This window comes from Heteronotia binoei, chromosome 1 (assembly GCF_032191835.1).
Source record: "Heteronotia binoei isolate CCM8104 ecotype False Entrance Well chromosome 1, APGP_CSIRO_Hbin_v1, whole genome shotgun sequence".
Classification (NCBI taxonomy): Eukaryota; Metazoa; Chordata; class Lepidosauria; order Squamata; family Gekkonidae; genus Heteronotia; species Heteronotia binoei.
In genome coordinates this window covers 188,727,033-188,748,079 of record NC_083223.1, presented here as the reverse complement: position 1 = coordinate 188,748,079, position 21,047 = coordinate 188,727,033, and the positions used below count along the sequence as shown (strand labels likewise).

Genomic DNA, 21,047 nt, shown 5'->3' with positions numbered 1-21,047 from the left:
CTGTGATTACTGTATAGTTAATACTAGTTTTAAGGTTTTTAAGGTTTTTAGGTTTTTAAATGTTTGATTTAAATGTAACTATCTTATTCCGATTTTACTGTTTTATTGTTTGTTGTAAGCCGCCCTAAGCCACTCGTGGGAAGGGCGGGATATAAATCCCGGAATAAATAAATAAATAAATAAGAGTATCACTTTCCCCTTCCAATTTCACAGCCGTTAATACAGTCTCTTTAACAGTTGACCCCTGTAGGTTTACAGTTTCATTAGCTGTGAGCATAAAACAATTCATTTGGTCTTTAAGGAGCTGCATAAATGAGATAAGATCGTCTTTCAAATAAATTAGATTTAAACAGATATCTTTTCCATGTGACATTTTGTTAAGCGGTGCAATTTCTGATATCAAAACTCAGTCTCTTAAATCAGATTGTAAATTCGCTTCAAGCTCCTGTTAATCCCCATTCCACAACAACTCCAACTGAAGTTTTAAAAACCATTCTTTCAAATACAGTCAGGCGATAGAGACAGAACCCTACAATATATCTCCTTTGTGTTCAGATCGTATTGCAACTTCTTAGTAATCTCTTTGATGAATGTATGTCCAATTATAATCCAGGTCAATTTTAGTGATTATATTCAATCCAGTTTAAATAATTAAGACTGCTCGTAGCATTTCAAGGCCGCTTCTAAATCATTTGAGCTGGTCTTTTGTTGTTATACAGAGTGACCCATCAGGGAGTAGAATTAGAAAAACACCTACTTGTTAAGTAGAGTCATGCTGCTTCAAAGGTGTACTGGAAAAAGTGAAAGCAAAAAAGCGGTCGGGCATTCTTTTTCTACTGATATGCCAGCTTTCATGGCCGCGGAGCTTCAGGACGCACAGAGAGCACAGGGAGCAGCTGCTGTTGAACACCCTCTCCCCCCGGTAAAAGTCCCATGCTGAAGAAAAAGCCTCTCCGGGCTTTTTCTATGGGGGCATCACTTCTGTGACACCCCTCCAATGGCCAGACTCAGAGTTGCCGCAGAAAGACGATCTGCAAGCAACTCTGAAGCCAAGGTGACAGATCCCAGAAGTCTATGCTACCCCTTTTTAAGTCTCCTTAACATATCCAATACATGTTGTATGCACCCCCACACCTAATAGCAGAAGTGGATGGAATGGAGAGGGTGGAGAGGAGAGCAATGAGATGATCAGGGGTCTGCAGACCAAGTCCTATGAGGAAGGGCTGAGGGACTTGGGAACGTTGACTCTGGAGAAGAGGAGGCTGAAGAGGGACATGATTACTTGCTTTAAGTATCTGAAGGACTGTCATTTAGAGGAGGACAGAGAGTTGTTCCTGTTGACAGCAGAGAATAAAACTATAATATAGTGGGCTCAATGAATTATCACTGTTGCTGTGATAATAGCTCTTTTATTAAGTACAGCATGGTAAAGGCTGAACTCTAAGACTGGAGAACTGGGCCAATGGGGCCAACTAAATACACTTCAAGGATGCCATTGGATCATTCAAACCAGCAGGGGGCCTGTGATTGGAGCAGGGCAGCAGAGATTTGGATCCTACTGCCCATTGTTCCCGAGTCCCCAAGCTCAGTCCTAAAGGCTCCAATGTGCCAGGCAGGTACACCATTTATTATATACAACCTGAGTCCGCATACACAACAAAGATTCACAATAATGGGTTTTAATTAAGAGTGGGAAGGTACCAGCTGGATATTAGGAAAAAACATTTTTTTCAGTTAGAATTGTTCAACGGTGAAATCAGCTATCAAGAGAGGTGGTAAGCTCCCCCTCACTGGTAGTCTTTAAGCAGTGACTGGACAAACACTTGTCAGGAATGTTCTAGGCTGATCCTGCATGGAGCAGGGGTTGAACTAGATGGCCCATATGGCCCCTTCCAACACTGTGATTCTATGAGTAAAGCAGATATGCAGGCATATTTGCAGAACTGGGTCATTATTTGATATCTCTGTATCCCCTAGAGGTAGTCTTATTATACATTACTATTACTTGACCAACTTTTACTTATTTCAATGAGATGATCACCAGCACTCTCAGGAACTGTATAAATTTGTAGCCCTTAATCAATGGCAGAACAAATGACCTCTTTGTAGCCACTGGCTTTGACAAACATGGAGCAGCCATGACCCAGGCTTTGCTGCTGCCTTTTCCTTCACAGCTGGTGAATGAGGCACTAACAGTGTCTCTCTGGGTTCCTGGCTTTATTGCTTGTATGCAAAATCTACTCATACATAGAAAAATATGGCTCCTAATTGCAGCCAATTAGCCCTGCCAGCTTGCCTTGCTCGATAGTGCACCTCATTAGCCGTTATAGCTTCCTGCTACAAATCAGCTCAATAGCTCCTGTTCATCGTAGCATCTGTTCAAGGGACCCTATCCTGTGACCATCGTTTCCTCTCTGGTGTCTATTGAAACCTTGCTGAAGAATGATTGTTTAGATTACAGAAAGTGACACGAACGTAGTCAGGTCAGATTCCAAAAATTTCTCTTGCTTAGTGAGCTGCTTGGAGTCACTCTGTGAGTTAAACCTTTGCTTCAATTTGCTTGCATTGGATGAGTACCATCAAAGTCTAGGTATTGTTATTAAAATAGTCAGTGTGGTAGACCCAAGATGAACAGATGAGTTAAGAAAGAAGGGCTGGGACAAGGAAGAACCTGGAGATTTCGGATTCAGTACCAAGGAAGCCTGAATTATTCTGCTGTCAGAATGTGATATTCTACTTGTACTTGATGCACATATAGTTTATTCCATGTGTCCTTTGACTTATCCTTTCTTTTCTTTTCTTTCCAGCATCTCAGTGTATGGGGCAGCTGGTGGCAAAGGGAAAAATACCATAATGAGGTCACATGGTGTTTATGTGGTGGGGATTTTTAAACTCCAGAAGAATGAAGCCCTATATATTTTGGTGGGACAACAAGGAGAAGATGCCTGTCCTAGTGTAAGTGATCATCCCTCCTGATGAATATTTTTCATTTACTGGAAGCTTTAGGTTTTTATCATTTAGAACAGGGGTCCTCAAACTTTTTAAATAGGGGGCCAGTTCACTGTCCCTCAGACTGTTGGAGGGCCGGACTGCCATTACTGTACAAGGCCGCGGGCCGTCAGTTCTCCGTCTTCTGCATCTCTCTCCCTTCCCCAAACCACACACCCCGGCCTGGGAACTCACCTCACCTCGGTATCACCTCACACTCTGTCTCCGCCGCCTCAGCCCAGTGCCGGAAGTGTGCGTTGCTAACGCGAGTTTAGGTCGAACGTCACTTCCGGTCTGATTTTGCCATAACCCGGCGGGCCGCATAAACGTCCTCAGCGGGCCGCATCTGGCCCACGGGCCGTAGTTTGAGGACCCCTGATTTAGAACATGTTTCTCAATATATTTCCTACCGGATATGGCTTAAGGCCACCCTGAGCCTGCTTGCAGGGGAGGCTGGAATACAAGTGTAACAAAGATTTGTTTGGGTTCCTAAACACTCTCCAACAAACATTTATTTAACTTATTTCCCACCCTACCCCACAAGTGGGCTCAAGGGATCAGACAACATTGTAAAATCACAATAAAACCAATACAAATCAACAGTCAAACAATTAAACAATTTAAAACAAGATGACACAAAAATACCCCCTCTCAAGAAAATGCTCGTTAATTCTCGACCCCCCAAATATGCCTGCATAGACTAAGGACCAGGGCTTTTTTTGAGCAGGAATGCACAGAAACGCAGCTCCAGCTGGCTTGGCATTGGGGGTGTGATCTAATAGGCAAATGAGTTCCTACTGGGCTTTTTCTACAAAAAGCCCTGTGTGAAACAATGGTGACATCAGGGGTGTGTCCTAATTTGCAAATGAGTTCCTGCTGGATGTTTTCTACAAAAAACCCCCCCTGCTAAGGACCATATTGAACCCACTCTCATGTGTGAAATGAGAATGTATCTTTCTACCCACCTTATCTGAAACACTTACATGGTGGCTGAATAGCTGAACTGAGGATGTGCATGTAGAAGAAGAAGAGGAGAAGAAGACAGGATTTATAACCTGCCCTTCCAAATAAAATTCAGGAATCTATTGCCTAATTTGTAATCCCATATGCCAAATGTTGGCATGAAGTCCCCATACAGATGTTTTCAGATAGTGCAGGTACATCAGGAATTACAAGATAATGCATGGGATGGAGAAAGTAGAGAAAGAGGTACTTTTCTCCCTTTCTCACAATACAAGAACTCGTGGGCATTTGATGAAATTGCTGAGCAGACAGGTTAAAACAGATAAAAGGAAGTACTTCTTCACCCAAAGGGTGATTAACATGTGGAATTCACTGCCACAGGAGGTGGTGGCGGCCACAAGTATAGCCACCTTCAGGAGGGGTTTAGATAAAAATATGGAGCACAGGTCCATCAGTGGCTATTAGCCACAGTGTGTGTGTATATATAAAAAATTTTGCCACTGTGTGACACAAAGTGTTGGACTGGATGGGCTATTGGCCTGATCCAACATGGCTTCTCTTATGTTCTTATGTAGGAAGGAGGTTGAGGTAACTGTGCCATCACTCCATGTCACAGGTAGAGGAGTGGATTTGTTCATTTTGTGCATGTCTGAACTGGGCAATAAACTCTTTGTTTCATTTGGAATAGGTGATCCAAGCAATGTCACTGATAACCTGTTGTGTTCCATTGTTTTATGTGTTGCTTTCCCATATTTTTCTCAACCACATTCGTAGTTATATTTTAAAAAACAGCACATATATTTTAACATATTTTAAAACATAACACACAGTTGCAATGTCAGGTTTTACTTTAAATTTTATCCCTTTGACTGCCAGATGCTTCTTTATTGTCATTTGTTAATTAATTATTCATTATAAAATGGGAGGGCATTCAATAATATTTTCCACTTAACAAACATTCAAAGCATTGTTAATGTTACGGGTTTTTACTCATAATCATGCTATTATATAATTGTAAGCAATATTTTTTTAAAAAAATTATGAATAGTGACATTGGCTGGATACAAAATGAAAAGCATGACTTAATGCCCACTCCCCAGCAACCCTAAAGGAAGAAAAACATATAATAATAATAATAATAATAATAATAATAAATTTTATTTATACCCCGCCCTCCCCCGCCGAAGCAGGCTCAGGGCGGCTAACAATACGGTGACCAATGGTACACCAACAATAAAACAGTTACATTAAAAACATTAAATTAAACATTAAATTAACCTTAAAAACCAGAATTAAAACAATTAACTAAAACATTTTTGACGCTATCCTTGACACTCTTCTAGTTGATGTTGATGGCGGATTTCAGTTATTCATAAGCTAATTTAAAAAGGGTGGTCTTGCAGGCCCTGCGGAACTGATCAAGGTTCCGCAGGGCCCGCACCTCCTCTGGGAGTTGGTTCCAGAGATGTGGGGCTGCGGCCGAAAAGGCCCGAGAGCGAGTATTCTGTAGTTTAATTTGTCTTGGCCCAGGGGTAGTCAGTCTGTTCTTTCCTACTGACCTCAGTGCTCTCTGGGGTTCATACGAGGAGAGACGGTCCTTCAGGTAGGCTGGTCCTCGGCCATATAGGGCCATTAAGCATTCAATCATGAGTGCTTCAAGACCCAGCCAGCCATCAGAAAATAGGAATGTTGGGGGGAAATCACAAGAAGAAGTGAAACATTTGCTGAAAAACACTACTTTGGAACATCTTGTTTGTGGAGGCCAGTTTTTAAGTGCCATGTAGAACCATTATTTGAATTCTGTTTGCAGCTGAATGCAGAAAAAGGATCTTTCAGTAGCTCAGAAAGATCAAAGCATGGAACCACCACTGCTTGCCATTCTTGGACTCTAGCCACTTGATGCCGAGTGGTTAATCTTAAAAGGGGTAGACCATTCCATCCTAGCACTCTTCTGCCTATCTAATCTGATCGCTAATAGCTATCTGGTAGCTTTCTAATTGCAGTTGTATTATTGCCACTGCTGAGAAAAGTTGTGAGTGCCAATGGATGCTAGCTCCACAGGCAAAGTCAGTTCTAGGGAGTATTATTTCCCAGGTTTAATTTCCCATGTCGGCTGAAAGATTCAGGCTCAGTGGCAATTCAGTGCTGTTATAGTTGGTGCACTTGGCTTCTTGTCCTTCAAGTCCATTCTGCTGAGGATGGCAGTCACATATCACTTACCAGATGGTTCATCTTTCCTGTCTCACAGAATTCACTGGTTATGAATGGGTCTGTTCATGTTTGTGTTTGCATGAAAGAAAACGGTTACAAGTGAATTAAATGTTAGCATGATAGATGAGATGATAGATCCTGGCTGTGTTTCATTCTTTTTCTAATATCTATTTGAGTTTGTTTTTGTCTTTTGAAGGAAAATGTCTGAGATGTGGGAAAAGGGAGATGATGTCTTTTGAAATTGCATCATTGCCAAGAATTCCCAATCCAGGGATCCTTGGTGTGCAGGAAGTTCATAATTACACAGCCAATCTGGAGTGAGTCCTCACAAACCAGGAGGGTAGTCTGCCACTATTCTGTTAGAGAGCATCCCTATGATCAGAAGGCAAACTCCTGATCTTTCTGGGATTAACTCAGAATGTCAAACCTGCAAGATAGGACACTTGCAGAATGAGTTTCTTTTAACAAATCACCAGTAGGTGGATGCTTTGGTCTAAGACACTGGATTTAGATTGCGACCTAAACTGTAAAATGGCTAAATGTAAAACCTGTGTCATAATAGGTGATTTTAACTACCCGCAGATTGATTGGGTCAATTTGCATTTTAGTCAGGAGAACAAGATTGAGTTTCTTTAAAAAAAAAAAAAAACAAGATTGAGTTTCTAGACACTCTCAATGACTGTGCTATGGAGCAGATGGTCACAGAACCTACCAGGTGAAGGGCAATCCTGGACTTGGTCCTAAGTAATGCCCAAGACCTGGTGAAAGATGTAAATGTGCTTGCACCGTTTGGGAGCAGTGACCATAATGTTGTTGATTTCTCCATTTGTATAAGGGAGTTGCCCCAAAAGACCAATACAACCACTTTTAACTTTAAAAGGGGTAAATTCTCTGCGATGAGTAGGCATGTGAAGAGGAAACTGAAAGGAAAGGTAAATAGGGTCAAAACCCTTGGAGAAGCTCGGAGGCTATTTAAAACTACAATCATAGAAGCTCAGATAAAATATGTACCACAAGTCAGGAAAGGCACAAATACATATTTAAAAAGCCTGCATGGTTAACAAACAAAGTAATGGAAGCTGTAAAAGGTAAGAAGGACTCCTTTAAGCGGTGGAAAGCTAGTCCAAGTGAGGTTAATAAAAGGGAAAAGAGGCTGTGATAAATCAAATGCAAGTCTGTGATCAGGTAGACAAAAAGGGACTATGAGGAGCATATTGCAAAAATCATAAAGACCAACAATAAAAATTTCTTCAAATACATTAGAAGCAGGAAACCAGCCAGGGAGGCAGTGGGGCCCTTGGATGACCAAGGGGTAAAAGGATTACTGAAGAAGAAAAAGGAAATGGCTGAGAAGCTGAATGCATTTTTTTTTTTTGCCTCCGTCTTCATTGTGGAAGATGGGAAATGTTTGCCCACTCCAGAACCAGAGGAGATCTGGGAAATTACAGGCCAGTCAGTCTGACTTCAATACCAGGAAAGTTGGTGAAAACCATTATCAAAGAGAAAATTAGTAGGCCCCTTGATGAACAAAAGTTATTGAGGAAGACTCAGCATGGGTTCTGTAAGGGAAGATCTTCTCACTAACCTGTTAGTATTATTTGAGGGGGTGAACTAATATGTGGACAAAGGGGACCCAATAGATGTTGTTTACCTTGATTTCCAGAAAGCTTTTGATAAAGTTCCTCATTAAAAGCTCCTTAGTAAGCTCAAGAGTCATGGTGTAAAAGGACAAGTCCTGTTGTGGATAAAAACTGGCTAATTAATAGGAAACAGAGAGTGAGCATAAATGGGCAATTTTCTCAGTGGAGGGTGGTAAGCAGTGGTATACCGCAGGGCTCAGTACTTGGTTTGGTGCTTTTTAACTTGTTCATTAATGATTTGGAGTTGGGACTAAGCAGTGAAGTGGCTAAATTTGTGGATGACACTAAATTGTTTAGAGTGGTGAGAACCAGAGAGGATTGTGAGGCACTCCAAAGGGATCTGTCAAGGTTGGGCAAGTGGGCGTCAATGTGGCAAATGAGGTTCACCGTGGGCAAGTGCAATGTAATACACACTGGGGCCAAAAATCCTAACTATAAATACAAGCTGATTGGGTGTGAACTGGAGGAGACTGACCAAGAGAGAGATCTTGTGGTCATGGTAGATAACTCACTGAAAATGTCGAGGCAGTGTGCGATTGCAATAAAAAAGGCCAACGCCATGCTGGGAATTATTAGGAAGGAAATTGAAAACAAATCAGCCAGTATCATAATGCCCCTGTATAAATCGATGGTGCGACTTCATTTAGAGTACCGTGTACAATTCTGATCACCACACCTCAAAAAAGATATTGTAGCATTGGAAAAAGTGCAGAAAAGTGCAACTAGAATGATTAAAGGGCTGGAACACTTTCCCTATGAAGAAAGGCTGAAACACTTGGGGCTCTTTAGCTTGGAGAAACGTTGACTGTGGGGTGATATGATAGAGGTTTACAAAATTATGCATAGGATAGAGCTGGTAGAGAAAGAAGTACTTATCTCTCTTTCTCAGAATATGAGAATGCATGGACATTCAATGAAATTGCTGAGCAGTCGGGTTAAAACTGATCAAAGGAAGTACTTCTTCACCCAAAGGGTGATTAACACATGGAATTCACTGCCACAGGAGGTGGTGGCGGCTACAAGCATAGACAGCTTCAAGAGGGGATTGGTGTATCCTCTTTAATTTTGGATTTATCTCTTTAATTAATATATTAATATATTATTTATTTATTTGTTCTTTTCTCCCTTCTTTTTATCCTTTCCCCTTCCTGGGCTAAGGGATCTCCACTACCGGGTACAGAGTCTCTTATTTATTTGTTTTTAATTATTACTAATTCTATTTTTATTTTTATTTGATTTCTCATGTATATGTATGAATGTGTATGTATATGTTTATATATATGTGTGTGTGTGCGTGTGTATATATTTATTTATATTCTCCTCCCTTTTTCTTTTTTCTTCCATTATTATTGTTATTACTTTTATTTTTAATTCCTATTTGTTATTTGTTTTTATAATTATTTTGCTACAGGGTTTTATATAAATCTTGTTAATGTTCTTCCTCTACTCATTTAAGATGGCTATACTTCTAAGTTTGCTCAATTATTTTTGTGGTGGTGGTTTTATATATATTTATTTATATTTTTGCATTCTTGTTTCTGGCATTGTTGTAATGCATTAAGATTAAATAAAGCTGCAGGTTTTAAAATAAAATAAGAGAGGACTGGATAAACATATGGAGCAGAGGTGCATCAGTGACTGTTAGCCACAGCATATTGTTGGAACTCTCTGTCTGGGGCAAGTGATGCTCTGTATTCTTGGTGCTTGGGGGGGGGGGCACAGTGGGAAGGCTTCTAGTAGTCCTGGCCCCACTTGTGGACCTCCTGATGGTACTTGGGTTTTTTTGGCCACTGTTTGACACAGAGTGTTGGACTGGATTGGCCATTGGCCTGATCCAACATGGCTTCTCTTAAGTTCTTATGTTCTTATCTTCTGAAACACAGAACAACCAGATATATTCAAAAAGTATTCACTAAAGAGTGCAAAATATTTTCAAATAAATTTAGTAGTGATGCAGAATATGAAGAACTACCAGTTATGGGTCTAACTACACAGTTATATCATAAGACATAGTTACCAGACAATCATTTCAAGTCTCCTTTGTAAGTCAGGTATGACTTTAACCCATGGAATGACTAACCAGTGCTTATGGAGAGTTGAATCAAGCTGCTCAATCAGCAACAGAATTGCTAGCCTCTTAAAGGTTTGAAATTTGCATCACCTGGGGGACCTCCAGCTAACACAAAACCCAGACCTTTTAAGTTTTGTTAACATTACTATGTCATAAAAGATGACTCAAGGAGACAGTTATCTAGGACCTCTTTTCCCATCCCTATATGATTGCAAGAGTTGGTGAAGCAGGAGAGCACTGGCACTTTTAATGCCATTCTGGTAAATAATTAATGTTTTGGTTCTGGAAGTGCTTATCCAAGAAGTACAAAGGCAACTTGCTGATGAACACCAGATGTTCCCTCTCTACTTATAATGCAGTCTTAAGCTTTAATCAGTGTTCAATGCAAGAACAAGAAATTGAACTGGAGGTCCAATTTCTTGACAATCATGCCATTTGCACTGGGCATTTAGTATTCTATGCGATTCTTGACATGAACAACCTACAGGTGGCTAAGGTCCAGATGGCAGATGCTTATGCTATTATTACAAAATGAGTGAAGGAAATGGGGTCCATAGTGCAAAAGCTCAGTCAGTAGCAGGAAAAGTCTTCAACAAGGATGTACTTCTATCCTAGTTACATCAATACAAAAGGTATATTTTGGAGCGAAAACTACTCAGGCTACAAATTTGTATCCATAATCTGGGCACTGCAGCACAGCATAATATATGGAGTCATTAAATTATAGGCCAGTGTAATCTTAGCAAGGATTTATTGAGTGCTAATGTAATTCTTTCGACAAGGCAAAGAAATTGCATTGACTTGTGAAAGTGGCTTTAACTTGATTGGATTGTAATCAGTTATGTCTTTGCCATGAAGCTTTCTTTTTTTAAAAAAAAATCTAGTTGTGATCTGTTGGTTTCTCTGCACTAAGTCATTTGACTACCCATCCCTTTTCCAATTATGAATTAGAGTTAGCGGGTGTTTCGTTGTTGTTTTTTTGAGGGAGAGAGGGTATGGCACATACAGCCTTCTGTGGAAGCCTACTGTTGAACAAGTGTAAGTTTTTTTGAATAATGAATTTAGGACCTAGTTGATCAGGGTCTCTTCTGCTTGTGAAGTACTTCCAAGTGTATCTTAACATAGACCTGGATTTAGTTAATATCATTAAATAAGCTGCATTAAGGCAATCACTTCTTTCTTACCCCACAATGAACTCCCTTCTATAATAATAATAATTAATAATTATAGTATGGTAGCAATGTGTGTTGTATAGCCAGGAGATCCTAGTATAGCCAGGAGAGCCAGTTTAGTGTAGTCATTAAGTGCACGAACTCTTACCTGGGAGAACTGGGTTTGATTCCCCACTCCTCCACTTGCTGCTGCTAGAATGGCCTTGGGTCAGACATAGTGCTCGTAGAGTTGTCCTTGAAAGGGCAGCTCTTCTATGAGAGCTCTTTCAGTCCCACCTACCTCTGGTGTCTGTTGTGGGGGTAGGGAAGGTAAAGGAGATTGTGACTACTCTGAGATTCAGAGTATAAGGCAGGATATAAATCCAGTATCTTCTTCTTCGTCTTCTAAGATTGTCTGGCAGTCAGAAGTTCCAGCTCTTTTAGCCTTATGCACCATTAGTTGAAAGCTAGTCTTGTTTTTAAGGTAAGAGATATTTCAGAAGTGGCTTGCTATTGCCCGCCTCTGAGTCACGCCCCTGGTATCACTTGGAGGTTGCCCATCCAAATACTAGCCAGGGCTGATTCTGCTTAGCTTCTGAGATCTATTCCAAGATCTGGGCTATCCAGGTCAGGGTTCCCTCTATAAATTGTGAAGGTCTGAAGAACACTAATGGAAATAGCTACCTGGCATGTTTATTGTTTGTTAAAGTATTTTTTCCTCCCCCAATAAAAAAAAAAATCATCCAAGGGTTACGTACAAATTTAAAAATAGTAAAAAAAAATCCAATTTAAAACAAAATGGCTATTTTAAAATATACACATATTCACCTTTCAATAAGATATCATTAAAAGCCCAGACTTTACTTTGTACTTTAAAAAATAGTATTGTAGGTGCAATATGAACTTAAATTTCTATTACAGTGATACCACTGTAGAAAAGACTTTATCCATAGCAGCTCCATGCCTGACTTAAAATGGTACACAGAGAAGGACTTCTAATGAAGATACTGACTGTTGAGCAGGCTCATATGGCCTCAGATTATATGTGGCTTTATAGGTCAAAAGCAGAACTTTAAATTATGCCTAGGAGCAAACTGAAAGGCACTGTTTTCTTTTAGTATAGGGAGACTATGTTTCCAGTTGCTAGTACCTGTGTATATGTGTAGCTGCCATACTCTATATCAACTTAAGTTTCCGAACAGTCTTCAAAATTTGGTTGCTAGAGCATAGTTAATAGTGGCACTTTGGCCTACAGACCAAATGAAGGCTTAGATCAATGAATGAGCCAGCATTGATATAGAATAGAATCATAGAGTTGGAAGGGACCTCCAGGGTCATCTGGTCTAACCCCTGCACAGTGCAGGGGCTTCACAAATACGTCCCCCCCCACACACACATTCCCAATGACCCCTGCTCCATGTCTAGAAGATGGCAATAACCTCCAGGATCTCTTGCACACTGACCTGAAGAAAAATTGCTGACTGACCCCAAAGTGGCAACCAGCATTTCCCTGGACATGTAAGAAACAAGAACTAAGTGCTAATGCAACCCTTCCTGCCCTGCTCCTCATGAACTGCTGAATTCACAGAATCAGCATTGCTGTAAGATGGCCATCTAGCCTCTTTAAAAACCTCCAAGGAAGGAACAACTCTGTCAGGAAGTTCTTCCTAATGTTGAGTCGGAAACTCTTGATTCAATTTCAGTCCATTGGTTCTGGTCGTACCTTCTTGGGCAACAGAAAACAATTCTGCACCATCCTTTACATGACAGCCCTTCAAGTACTTGAAGATGATGATCGTATCACTTCTCAGTCATCTCCTCTCCAGACTAAACATACCCAGCTCCTTCACCCTTTCCTCATAGGACTTGGTCTCCGGTCTCCTCACCATCTTTGTTGCCCTCCTCTGGAAACCTTCCAGCTTGTCTATATCCATCTTAAATTGTGGTGTCCAAAACTGAACACAATACTCTAGATGAGGTCTAACCAGAGCAGAGTAAAGTGATACCATCACTTCACAACATCTGGACGCTACACTTCTGTTGATACAGCCCAGAATCTCATTTGCCTTTTTAGCCATCGCATCACAATGCTGACTCATGTTCAGCATACAGTCCACTAAGACTTCTAGATCTTTTTCACAAATATTACTGTCAAGACAAGTCTCCCCCATCCTATAATGATGTATTTGGTTTTTCCTACCTAAATGCAGAACTTTGTATTTATCCTCATTAAAATTCATTTTATTTCTTTTATCCCAGTTTTCCAGCCTATCAATATGATATGAACATTTTACATTTCCCTCCACAATGTCAAGCCCAATGCTTTTCATTGGCACCAGTTCTTACATTCATCTGCCAGTCATCATATACAGATAACATGATGTACATGTTTGTGTAGACCAGAACTTGATGTTTGGCAGGTGAACTGACTTGCCAAAAAGCTTTTTCTTCTTTTTTTTTAGGCAACATGGAGGTGTTCTGTCTGTGGTGCTGCATGGTATCAGCAGTGACTAGCTAAAGTGTTTAAAGGCATAGTGATAGATTGGATAGACCTTCTGTTTGAGCCAGCAGTTCAGATTTTATGCTGTTATTTAAAAAAAAAAATCTGAATCATCCTTATGTTGTTCCAATGTCTGAATAAGTGAATGGAGTGAACATCAGCTGATGCTGCACCATATCCTTCTGGCGTTAGAAGTGTGCTGTATCCCAGAGACTAGAGAAACCAAAGACAGCCAAAAGCACCCAGGGAAATAATTATCTATACCGAGTTACTCAGAACATCTTCCTTGTTGTTTTACCAGGCACATTGTTAATCCACTTCCATTAATGAATTCGTTATCCTTTTCCCTGCACAAGGGAAGGTATGCAGTCATTGCTGTGCTCTGCAGCTCAGCCAAGCTCACATACAGAGTAAAATTTGGCTGAATATCACTGTCAAGGGAAGGAACCACAGGCAGAGGAGCCCACCAGTATTCTGGACTCTACTACTGACCTCTCCTTTTCCTGCCCCCCCTCGATTTGTATCTTTGTTTCCCAATCTGTGAGATGATTCCAATAATTAATTTTTATTGAAGAACCCCTTGAAATCTGCATGAGAGCCAAACATTCTTATTATCACGTTTTCGCCCTGATAATGTTCTTCACAGATAAAAATATACCACTGGTTAATGGGACTGTCAACCTAACACTTTATGAGTACCAAATTCACTTTGGAATTGTTACATTAAGCATTACATAAGCCTGAATACAAACCAGAGCAAGATTGTAGGGTCTTCTTCATTAAGCTCTTATCCCTTATCTTCCTTTTCTGACGGGTGTGACCATAGTAACAATAATTCTGTGCCCCACTGCTTGTAAGTACAAAAAGGGGGAAAGTCAGAAGGCACAAGAGGGGAGTGAGTTGCAGGTGCTAAAATTTTATATTAAAGGCAAGTTGATTTGATGTGGAAGATCTGCGGTCACATTTTCAAGATTTTTTTTTAACTTCAAAATGTGTGAGGCTTCTGATTTGATCAGGGAAGTAGAGCTAACGGAAGGGGTTCTTAATTCTTTCTTCCCACACCATTACCCCAGTAAAACATATATATACCACAAGCTGCCATTAGCATCTCTTAGATAGCAGAAAGAACCCTAGGCTTCATTGGCTACTATCTTAAGTTGGTCAAGTTGGCCAAATTCCATTCTGACTAAAGGCTAAAAGCCCTTCTATGCCCCCACTCTTTACCACAAAACCTGTTTATACGTAAGTAAATATGGAATTTCCTTTGTGACTGATATCTCATAACAATCTGTCTAGAAGAAGATTAGATTTATACCCCTCCCTTAACTCAGTGTTTCAGAGCAGTTTACAATCTCCTTTCCCTTCCCCTCTCCACAACAGACACTCTGAGGGAGCTGCTGAAAGAGCTCTTTTGAGAACTGCTCTTGAGTGAACATCTCTGAGATAACTTGTTGTGACTGACTCAAGGTCACATCAGTAGGTTCATGTGGAGGATCAAGTTTATTTTAAGTGATATGCTAATTGTCTGAACATTAAAGCTTGCTATCAGAATTGCCTTTCATTCCAGACAGTCCCTTGGGTGTAAATGTACAATAACCTGTTTCCATTAATAAAATACCCACAGGTACTTGGTTTTGAATTATTTTTTCATTGCTTCTAGAGAGCCAGTTTGGTGTAGTGGTTAAGTGTGCGGACTCTTATCTGGGAGAACCGGGTTTGATTCCCCACTCCTCCACTTGCACCTGCTAGAATGGCCTTGGGTCAGCCATAGCTCTGGCAGAGGTTGTCCTTGAAAGGGCAGCTGCTGTGAGAGCCCTCTCCAGCCCCACCCACCTCACAGGGTGTCTGTTGTGGGGGAGGAAGGTAAAGGAGATTGTGAGCCGCTCTGAGACTCTTCGGAGTGGAGGGCGGGATATAAATCCAATATCTTCATCTTCATCTTCAATATCTTCATTGTCATAACTTTTTATGAGCCTGCTTCGGCGGGGAGGGCGGGATATAAATAAAAATTTATTATTATTATTATTATTATTATTATTATTATTATTATTATTATTATTATTATTATTATTATTTTATCTCATGGGCTAAAATGGCACATTTGCCTGCCAGTCCTAGCTGTAAGATTTCTCATCGCTGAGAGACATATCTCTTGGTAGTTTGTGGAGTGAGAGGCAAGATAGTTGGAAGTTGTTTGACTTGAGCTTAGACTTCTCTGACACTTTGGAGCTCTTTAGGCAGTCTATCCAAAATGGTTAAACTTCGTGCTGTTTCTCCAGTTTGGAGGAGGCTATGTGGTGTGTGGAGGCCACTTTTATATACATAAAGATAAGAAAAAGGTGTGCTGCTTGCCTAAGAGCCAGCTGGTGGCACCTTTTCAAAGGTTTCAAACTCTTAATTGGGGTTAGAGAAAGACAGCCCAGTTGGAAGTGCAGGGTTTGGGACAATAGAACACTCTGCATGCTCTCAGAGGGCTGCCAATCCTTCCATTACCCATGCATGTTTCCTCAGCAGGGCTACTGGCTTCAAAGGAGAGGGTAATTTCATGCTAGAGGAAAAGGTTAAATATTCTTTCCCTATTAGTCACTTTTTAAAGTCAAATTAGTAGTATACTTTGAAATAAAGGCATGGAGAGCCTACTATTTTGTAAGGAAAGGCAGTATGGAATCATTTTAATATATAAATGGCAAAGGGATATATCTCCAATGTTGCAACTATTATGGCCCTTGGTGCATATAGAATCCCATTCTTGCTCTCTGAACTTGGACCTGTTCTTTCATCTGCAGACCAACCACATCATACAGAAAGTTTGCATTGGTGAGAATAATGTAGTTGAAGAAGAAATTAAAGCAAACAAGACCATCCATGAATGGGCAGGAGGAGGAGGTGGTGGTGGAGGAGCAACTTATATATTTAAGGTACACACAATTACAGCCTGTATAGATATGTTACGCTACACCCTTCCACATGAATGGACTTGGTGTATTGACTCTCCTTCCAGTTGCTACAAATAGGGAGAATATTAATTTGGCCTTCTCATGAGCATTTTAATTGGAACACATGCTGTCCAAGACTTTTTGATACAAATTTCCCATTTAATTTTTTTCCAATTTGCCTATCATATTTACATTTAGAGTTTTGACTATACATCTCAAAATAGAACACTCATCACTTTTTGTTCTTTGAGAGGCCATGCCTGCAGGAAAGCCTCAGGCAAGAAAGATAGTGCCTGGTGTACTGATAACAGCACACAGAGTTCAGTGCTTAGAGGCAGGGATGACCCTAGGGTGTCTGGTGCTGTAGGTGCCCCACCTCCCCCCCGCTCCCCACCTCCATGGGCAAAGCTGGAGAGTGGGAAGAGCACATGGGGCAAAGCACAGAGAGGCTGCATGCCTCCACTTGCCTTCACTCTGCTTCCAGAAGCAGAAGTGGAACTACGGCAACCGGGCAGCATGCAGCCTCCCTCTGCTTTGCCACGCATGCCCTCCCCACTCTCCCACTTTGCCCAGGAAGGCAGGGGCAGGCACCACGAAGGAGGCCAGGTGGCGTGCAGCCTTTTCCAGGCTCCTAGCAGCCTCTCCTCCTGGGTGATATCAATCGCCCTGGAGGCGGTGGGTAGCCCAATCTGGCACCATCCCCCAGCACCCAATCTGGCACCCTCCACCAACCCATACCCTAGGGCTGCCTAGTGGATGGGCCGCCTCTGCTTAGCGGTTCATGATGGTACACATCCACTTGTTACCTTGTTAAGACTTTTGGCTTTTGCATTTAAACTGTTCCAATGCATATTACTTCATTTTCCAAATACAAAGAATGTCTATGCTTTCTTATAAACCAGACAATGGGACTATCACCAGAGGTTTTACACCACGGGTAGGCAATCTTTTCTGACCTAGGTGCCAAAAAAAAGGGACCAGCTACCTGTGAAAATGTTAGATGTGCCGACAAACAAATGGATTATGCTTTGTGGATGATACTTTCTTGAAGCAAACCAAACCCCAGCACTGCTGCTAGTATCTCAGTGATCACCTTGGACTTGTCTGGTGACTGCACAGGTTTGGGAAGCAATGACAGATGTAATCCATGCTTGTTGTCTTCTCCTGCACTGCCAGCACCAGCAATATTGCCAGTGCTGTGGTTGCTTGGGCAGAGTGCCAAGTAAATGAGCTACTGTTAGTATGCATGCATGCCAGAAATTGCCTACTTTGTACCCAATACTCCTTCTAAGCTGTGGTGAGCAAAAATTCTACTTTGTGAGCTACTGGCATTAAAGTTGTGAGCTACTCCATAAATTATTTTGCTCTGGAGCCATTTTTCCTGAGCTAAGATAAAAATGTGTGAGCCAGAGGCTAAGAAACTGTGAGCTACCTCACACTAACTCAGCTTAGAGGAAACACTGTTTGTGCCATAGATTCCCTGTGGTTGAGGGTGGAATTGTGTTCCAGGATTACTTAATCATAAGTTAACACCTGTTACCCAGGTTAGTGGGTGCCACACACTTGGTGGTAGAAGGTTAGAGCTCTCTAACAGATACACCCCCACAGGTTACAGAGGCCAGCAGCAGTCCTGAATGTATTCCATTGCTGGATACTGCTGCTTTCACTTGTACATTAGTTGGTAGAACTAGAGGTCTCTTTTGGATACAGGTATGTAAATAATGCAATATTAATTTGAACTGCTCAGCAGTCCTAAGAGTTTGCATTGTGTAGCTTGTGGGGAACAAATGTGTTGTTTGCATGTCCAGCACAGCTAAAATCCAGCTTCATTTCTCAATTCATCCTGTTAAGATGGAGAATGGGAAACCAGTGCCCTTGATCATTGCAGCAGGAGGAGGTGGCAGGGCCTACAGGGCAAAAGCATATACAGTTGACCCAGAAAGACTGGAGAATGATACAAGTGTCCCAGGAGTCAGTGGAAAACCAGGAGCAGCAGGTAAGGAATAGTCACTGATTCATTCAAAGTTCCTTGCCCTGCCATAAAGAGAAGGTTGATAAAAGTGTTGCAAAATTAGGGCTGGACTGAGCTTCAATCTTTGCTAAACTTGTTATTTTAATTTCTATAGTAAATTAGCCTCCATAGTTGAATCTTTGGTTGAATATCTTTGGAGGTTGCATAGTTGAAACTCTTTGGAGGTTGCATAATTCAGTGGATGCTGTGGCCTTTCTGATACAGATAATTCTGTACATGACTTTTGTCTAAAAAGATGTTTATACTTTCCAGGAGTTAGTAATGCCACTATCAAAGGCTAAATAAATAGGGTAGAAGAACCTAGCTTCCTTGAGTTTTTCAGAGTAATTTTCTCCCCCCCCACCACCACCCCCAAGATAGAAAGAAAGAGAGGGATTTGGGTCAGTGCATCAGGTCAATTTTACTTTGTACCATAGATTCCATGTGTTACCCCCATGGTAGACCTGCATGTTAAGTGTGTCAATAGGTACATTTACAGCTATAGGTCTAAAGGAGTATTAAATGTCTGGTTAAACCTATGTGGGGCTGCTGATCAATGCCAGGGGGGCTAGATGTTGTAGTCAGAATATATTCCTTATTTGTCTCAGTGTATACACTGTGATTTATTTTTTATTTGTGACTGTCTATTTTACTTGCTATCCACTTGGGTTATATAGTAAACTGGATTTAAGAAGGAATCCTTGGTGTGACTCTCTCTCCAGCAAGGAAGTACCCAGCCAGCCCTACCCACCAAACTTGAGTCTAGGAGTTTGGAAGGGGAAGAGTAATATACACACACCCTTCCTTTTTGAGAAGTTCCCTAACAAAAAGCCATCCGCAAGAAGCCAAAAAAGCAATATCACGTGGCTGTCATGGGGGTAGAGCTTTGTTTAATCATTTCATGTTCTCAAAGAAACAAGTTGTTGCACAGTTACGATCCAGTTTGTCTCTTCAGCATGAAAGCTGCTGCAAAGATAACTTATTCCCCAAGAAGTTCTATCTGCTTATTCATCTATATAATTTCTTTGGATCACAAATCACTGTCATTAGAAAGAAGAACAGCTCATGAGTTAAAAGTATGAATGTGGAATCCACAGCTGTGACTTTATTTCCCTGCTGTGTCACAGACTTGTAGTGTCACCTTGACCAAATAACAAATATTCATAAGGCTTCTTTAAAATGAGTTCCTTATTTAGACTTTGAACAGATTTTTGTTATAAAAGCCATGACTTTTGACCTATTATTCAAAGATCCAAAAAAGATCTTTAATAATTCCTTGGAACTCTAGAATATACTGCAATTTAGGATAATTCTTGAGTATAAATTAACATCATAGATTTAAGAACAGTTAGTCCCGCTTTATAGCACATACCTATCCCTTCATGCTCATAACCAGGGCTTTTTTTGTAGCAGGAACTCCTTTGCATATTAGGCCACTAACTCCTGATGTAGCCAATTCTCCTGGCGTTTACAGTAGGCCCTAAGAGTCCTGTAAATTCTTGGAGGATTGGCTACATCAGGGGTGTATGACCTAATATGCAAAGGAGTTCCTGCTACAAAAAAGCCCTGCTCATAGCTGAATGAATTAAATTGCAGGTTTTTAATCTTGTTAAATATTATTATGGGGCACAGCCTGTATGGAAACAGAAGGCAGTCGTTATCCCAGACTACCTAAAATACAGGGGTAGGGTCTTGTGCATGCACCTGGAATTTGAGATAGGATAATAGATAACAAAGTAAAAAAACAGTGAATAAAGCACCACATGTACGATTATTTTTTTTAAAAAAAAGTCAGATAACTGTCCATAAAACTTCCCTGAAAAGTAGGGTTGCCTCTAGATGCCACCTGGAGACATCCCACTATTGCAATTGATCCCCAGACAACAAAGATCAGTTCCCCTGGAGAAAATGGCTTCATTAATGGGTGGACTCTATGGCATTAGACCCTGCTGAGGTCTCTCCATCCCCAAACCATACCCTTCTCAGGCACCATACCCCAAATCTCCAGGTGTTTCCCAATCCAGAGCTGTCAGCTCTACATGAAAGGGCATCTCCCCTATAACATAATTCTCTACACATATTGGCCATGAATCAGCTAGGATGTAATCACATGTCACATTAAAAGCTGGAGCTCCAATTTGAACCGCTGAATATTGATTCGACGCAGGGCTGATCAGATAAGCATCTAAGAATGCAACTTGTCCCAATATCCTTTTGTTGAATGATCAGACATATTGAATGCTATCACACTCTTTTCTCGGAGCATGTGCACAATCAATCAAGCAGACTCAAAGTTATCTCACTCTCATTCAGTTGCTGAGCAATCATGCGGTAATTCCTGCCATGGTGTTTTCATTAAACATGCACCCAGGGGTTGTTTTGTAGAAAAATAGGTGGTGGAGCTCATCCAGGGATTGTTATGCAGCTGCACATACTATTCAATGGACAAGAAGGTGGAACTCTCAGAAGGAGGAGGTGGAACTCTCAGAAAGGTTCAGGAGCTCTGCTCCTGTGAACTCCCACTGAATCTGAGACCTGCATACACCCAAATGTTGGGAGGTGGGAAATCAAATGTT

At 41.0% G+C, this 21,047-nt stretch overlaps 1 protein-coding gene across 1 annotated transcript in view; it reads left to right on the top strand.

Annotated features, from left to right (window-relative positions):
• The window catches only part of ALK (ALK receptor tyrosine kinase), a 908,221-nt gene that overhangs the window by 829,921 nt on the left and 57,253 nt on the right, over positions 1–21,047 (top strand). The window contains exons 13-15 of the mRNA XM_060245392.1: positions 2,808–2,955; positions 16,311–16,442; positions 18,312–18,456. Of these exons, the coding sequence (XP_060101375.1) occupies positions 2,808–2,955; positions 16,311–16,442; positions 18,312–18,456 (425 nt within the window). The remainder of the gene's footprint in view (positions 1–2,807; positions 2,956–16,310; positions 16,443–18,311; positions 18,457–21,047) is intronic.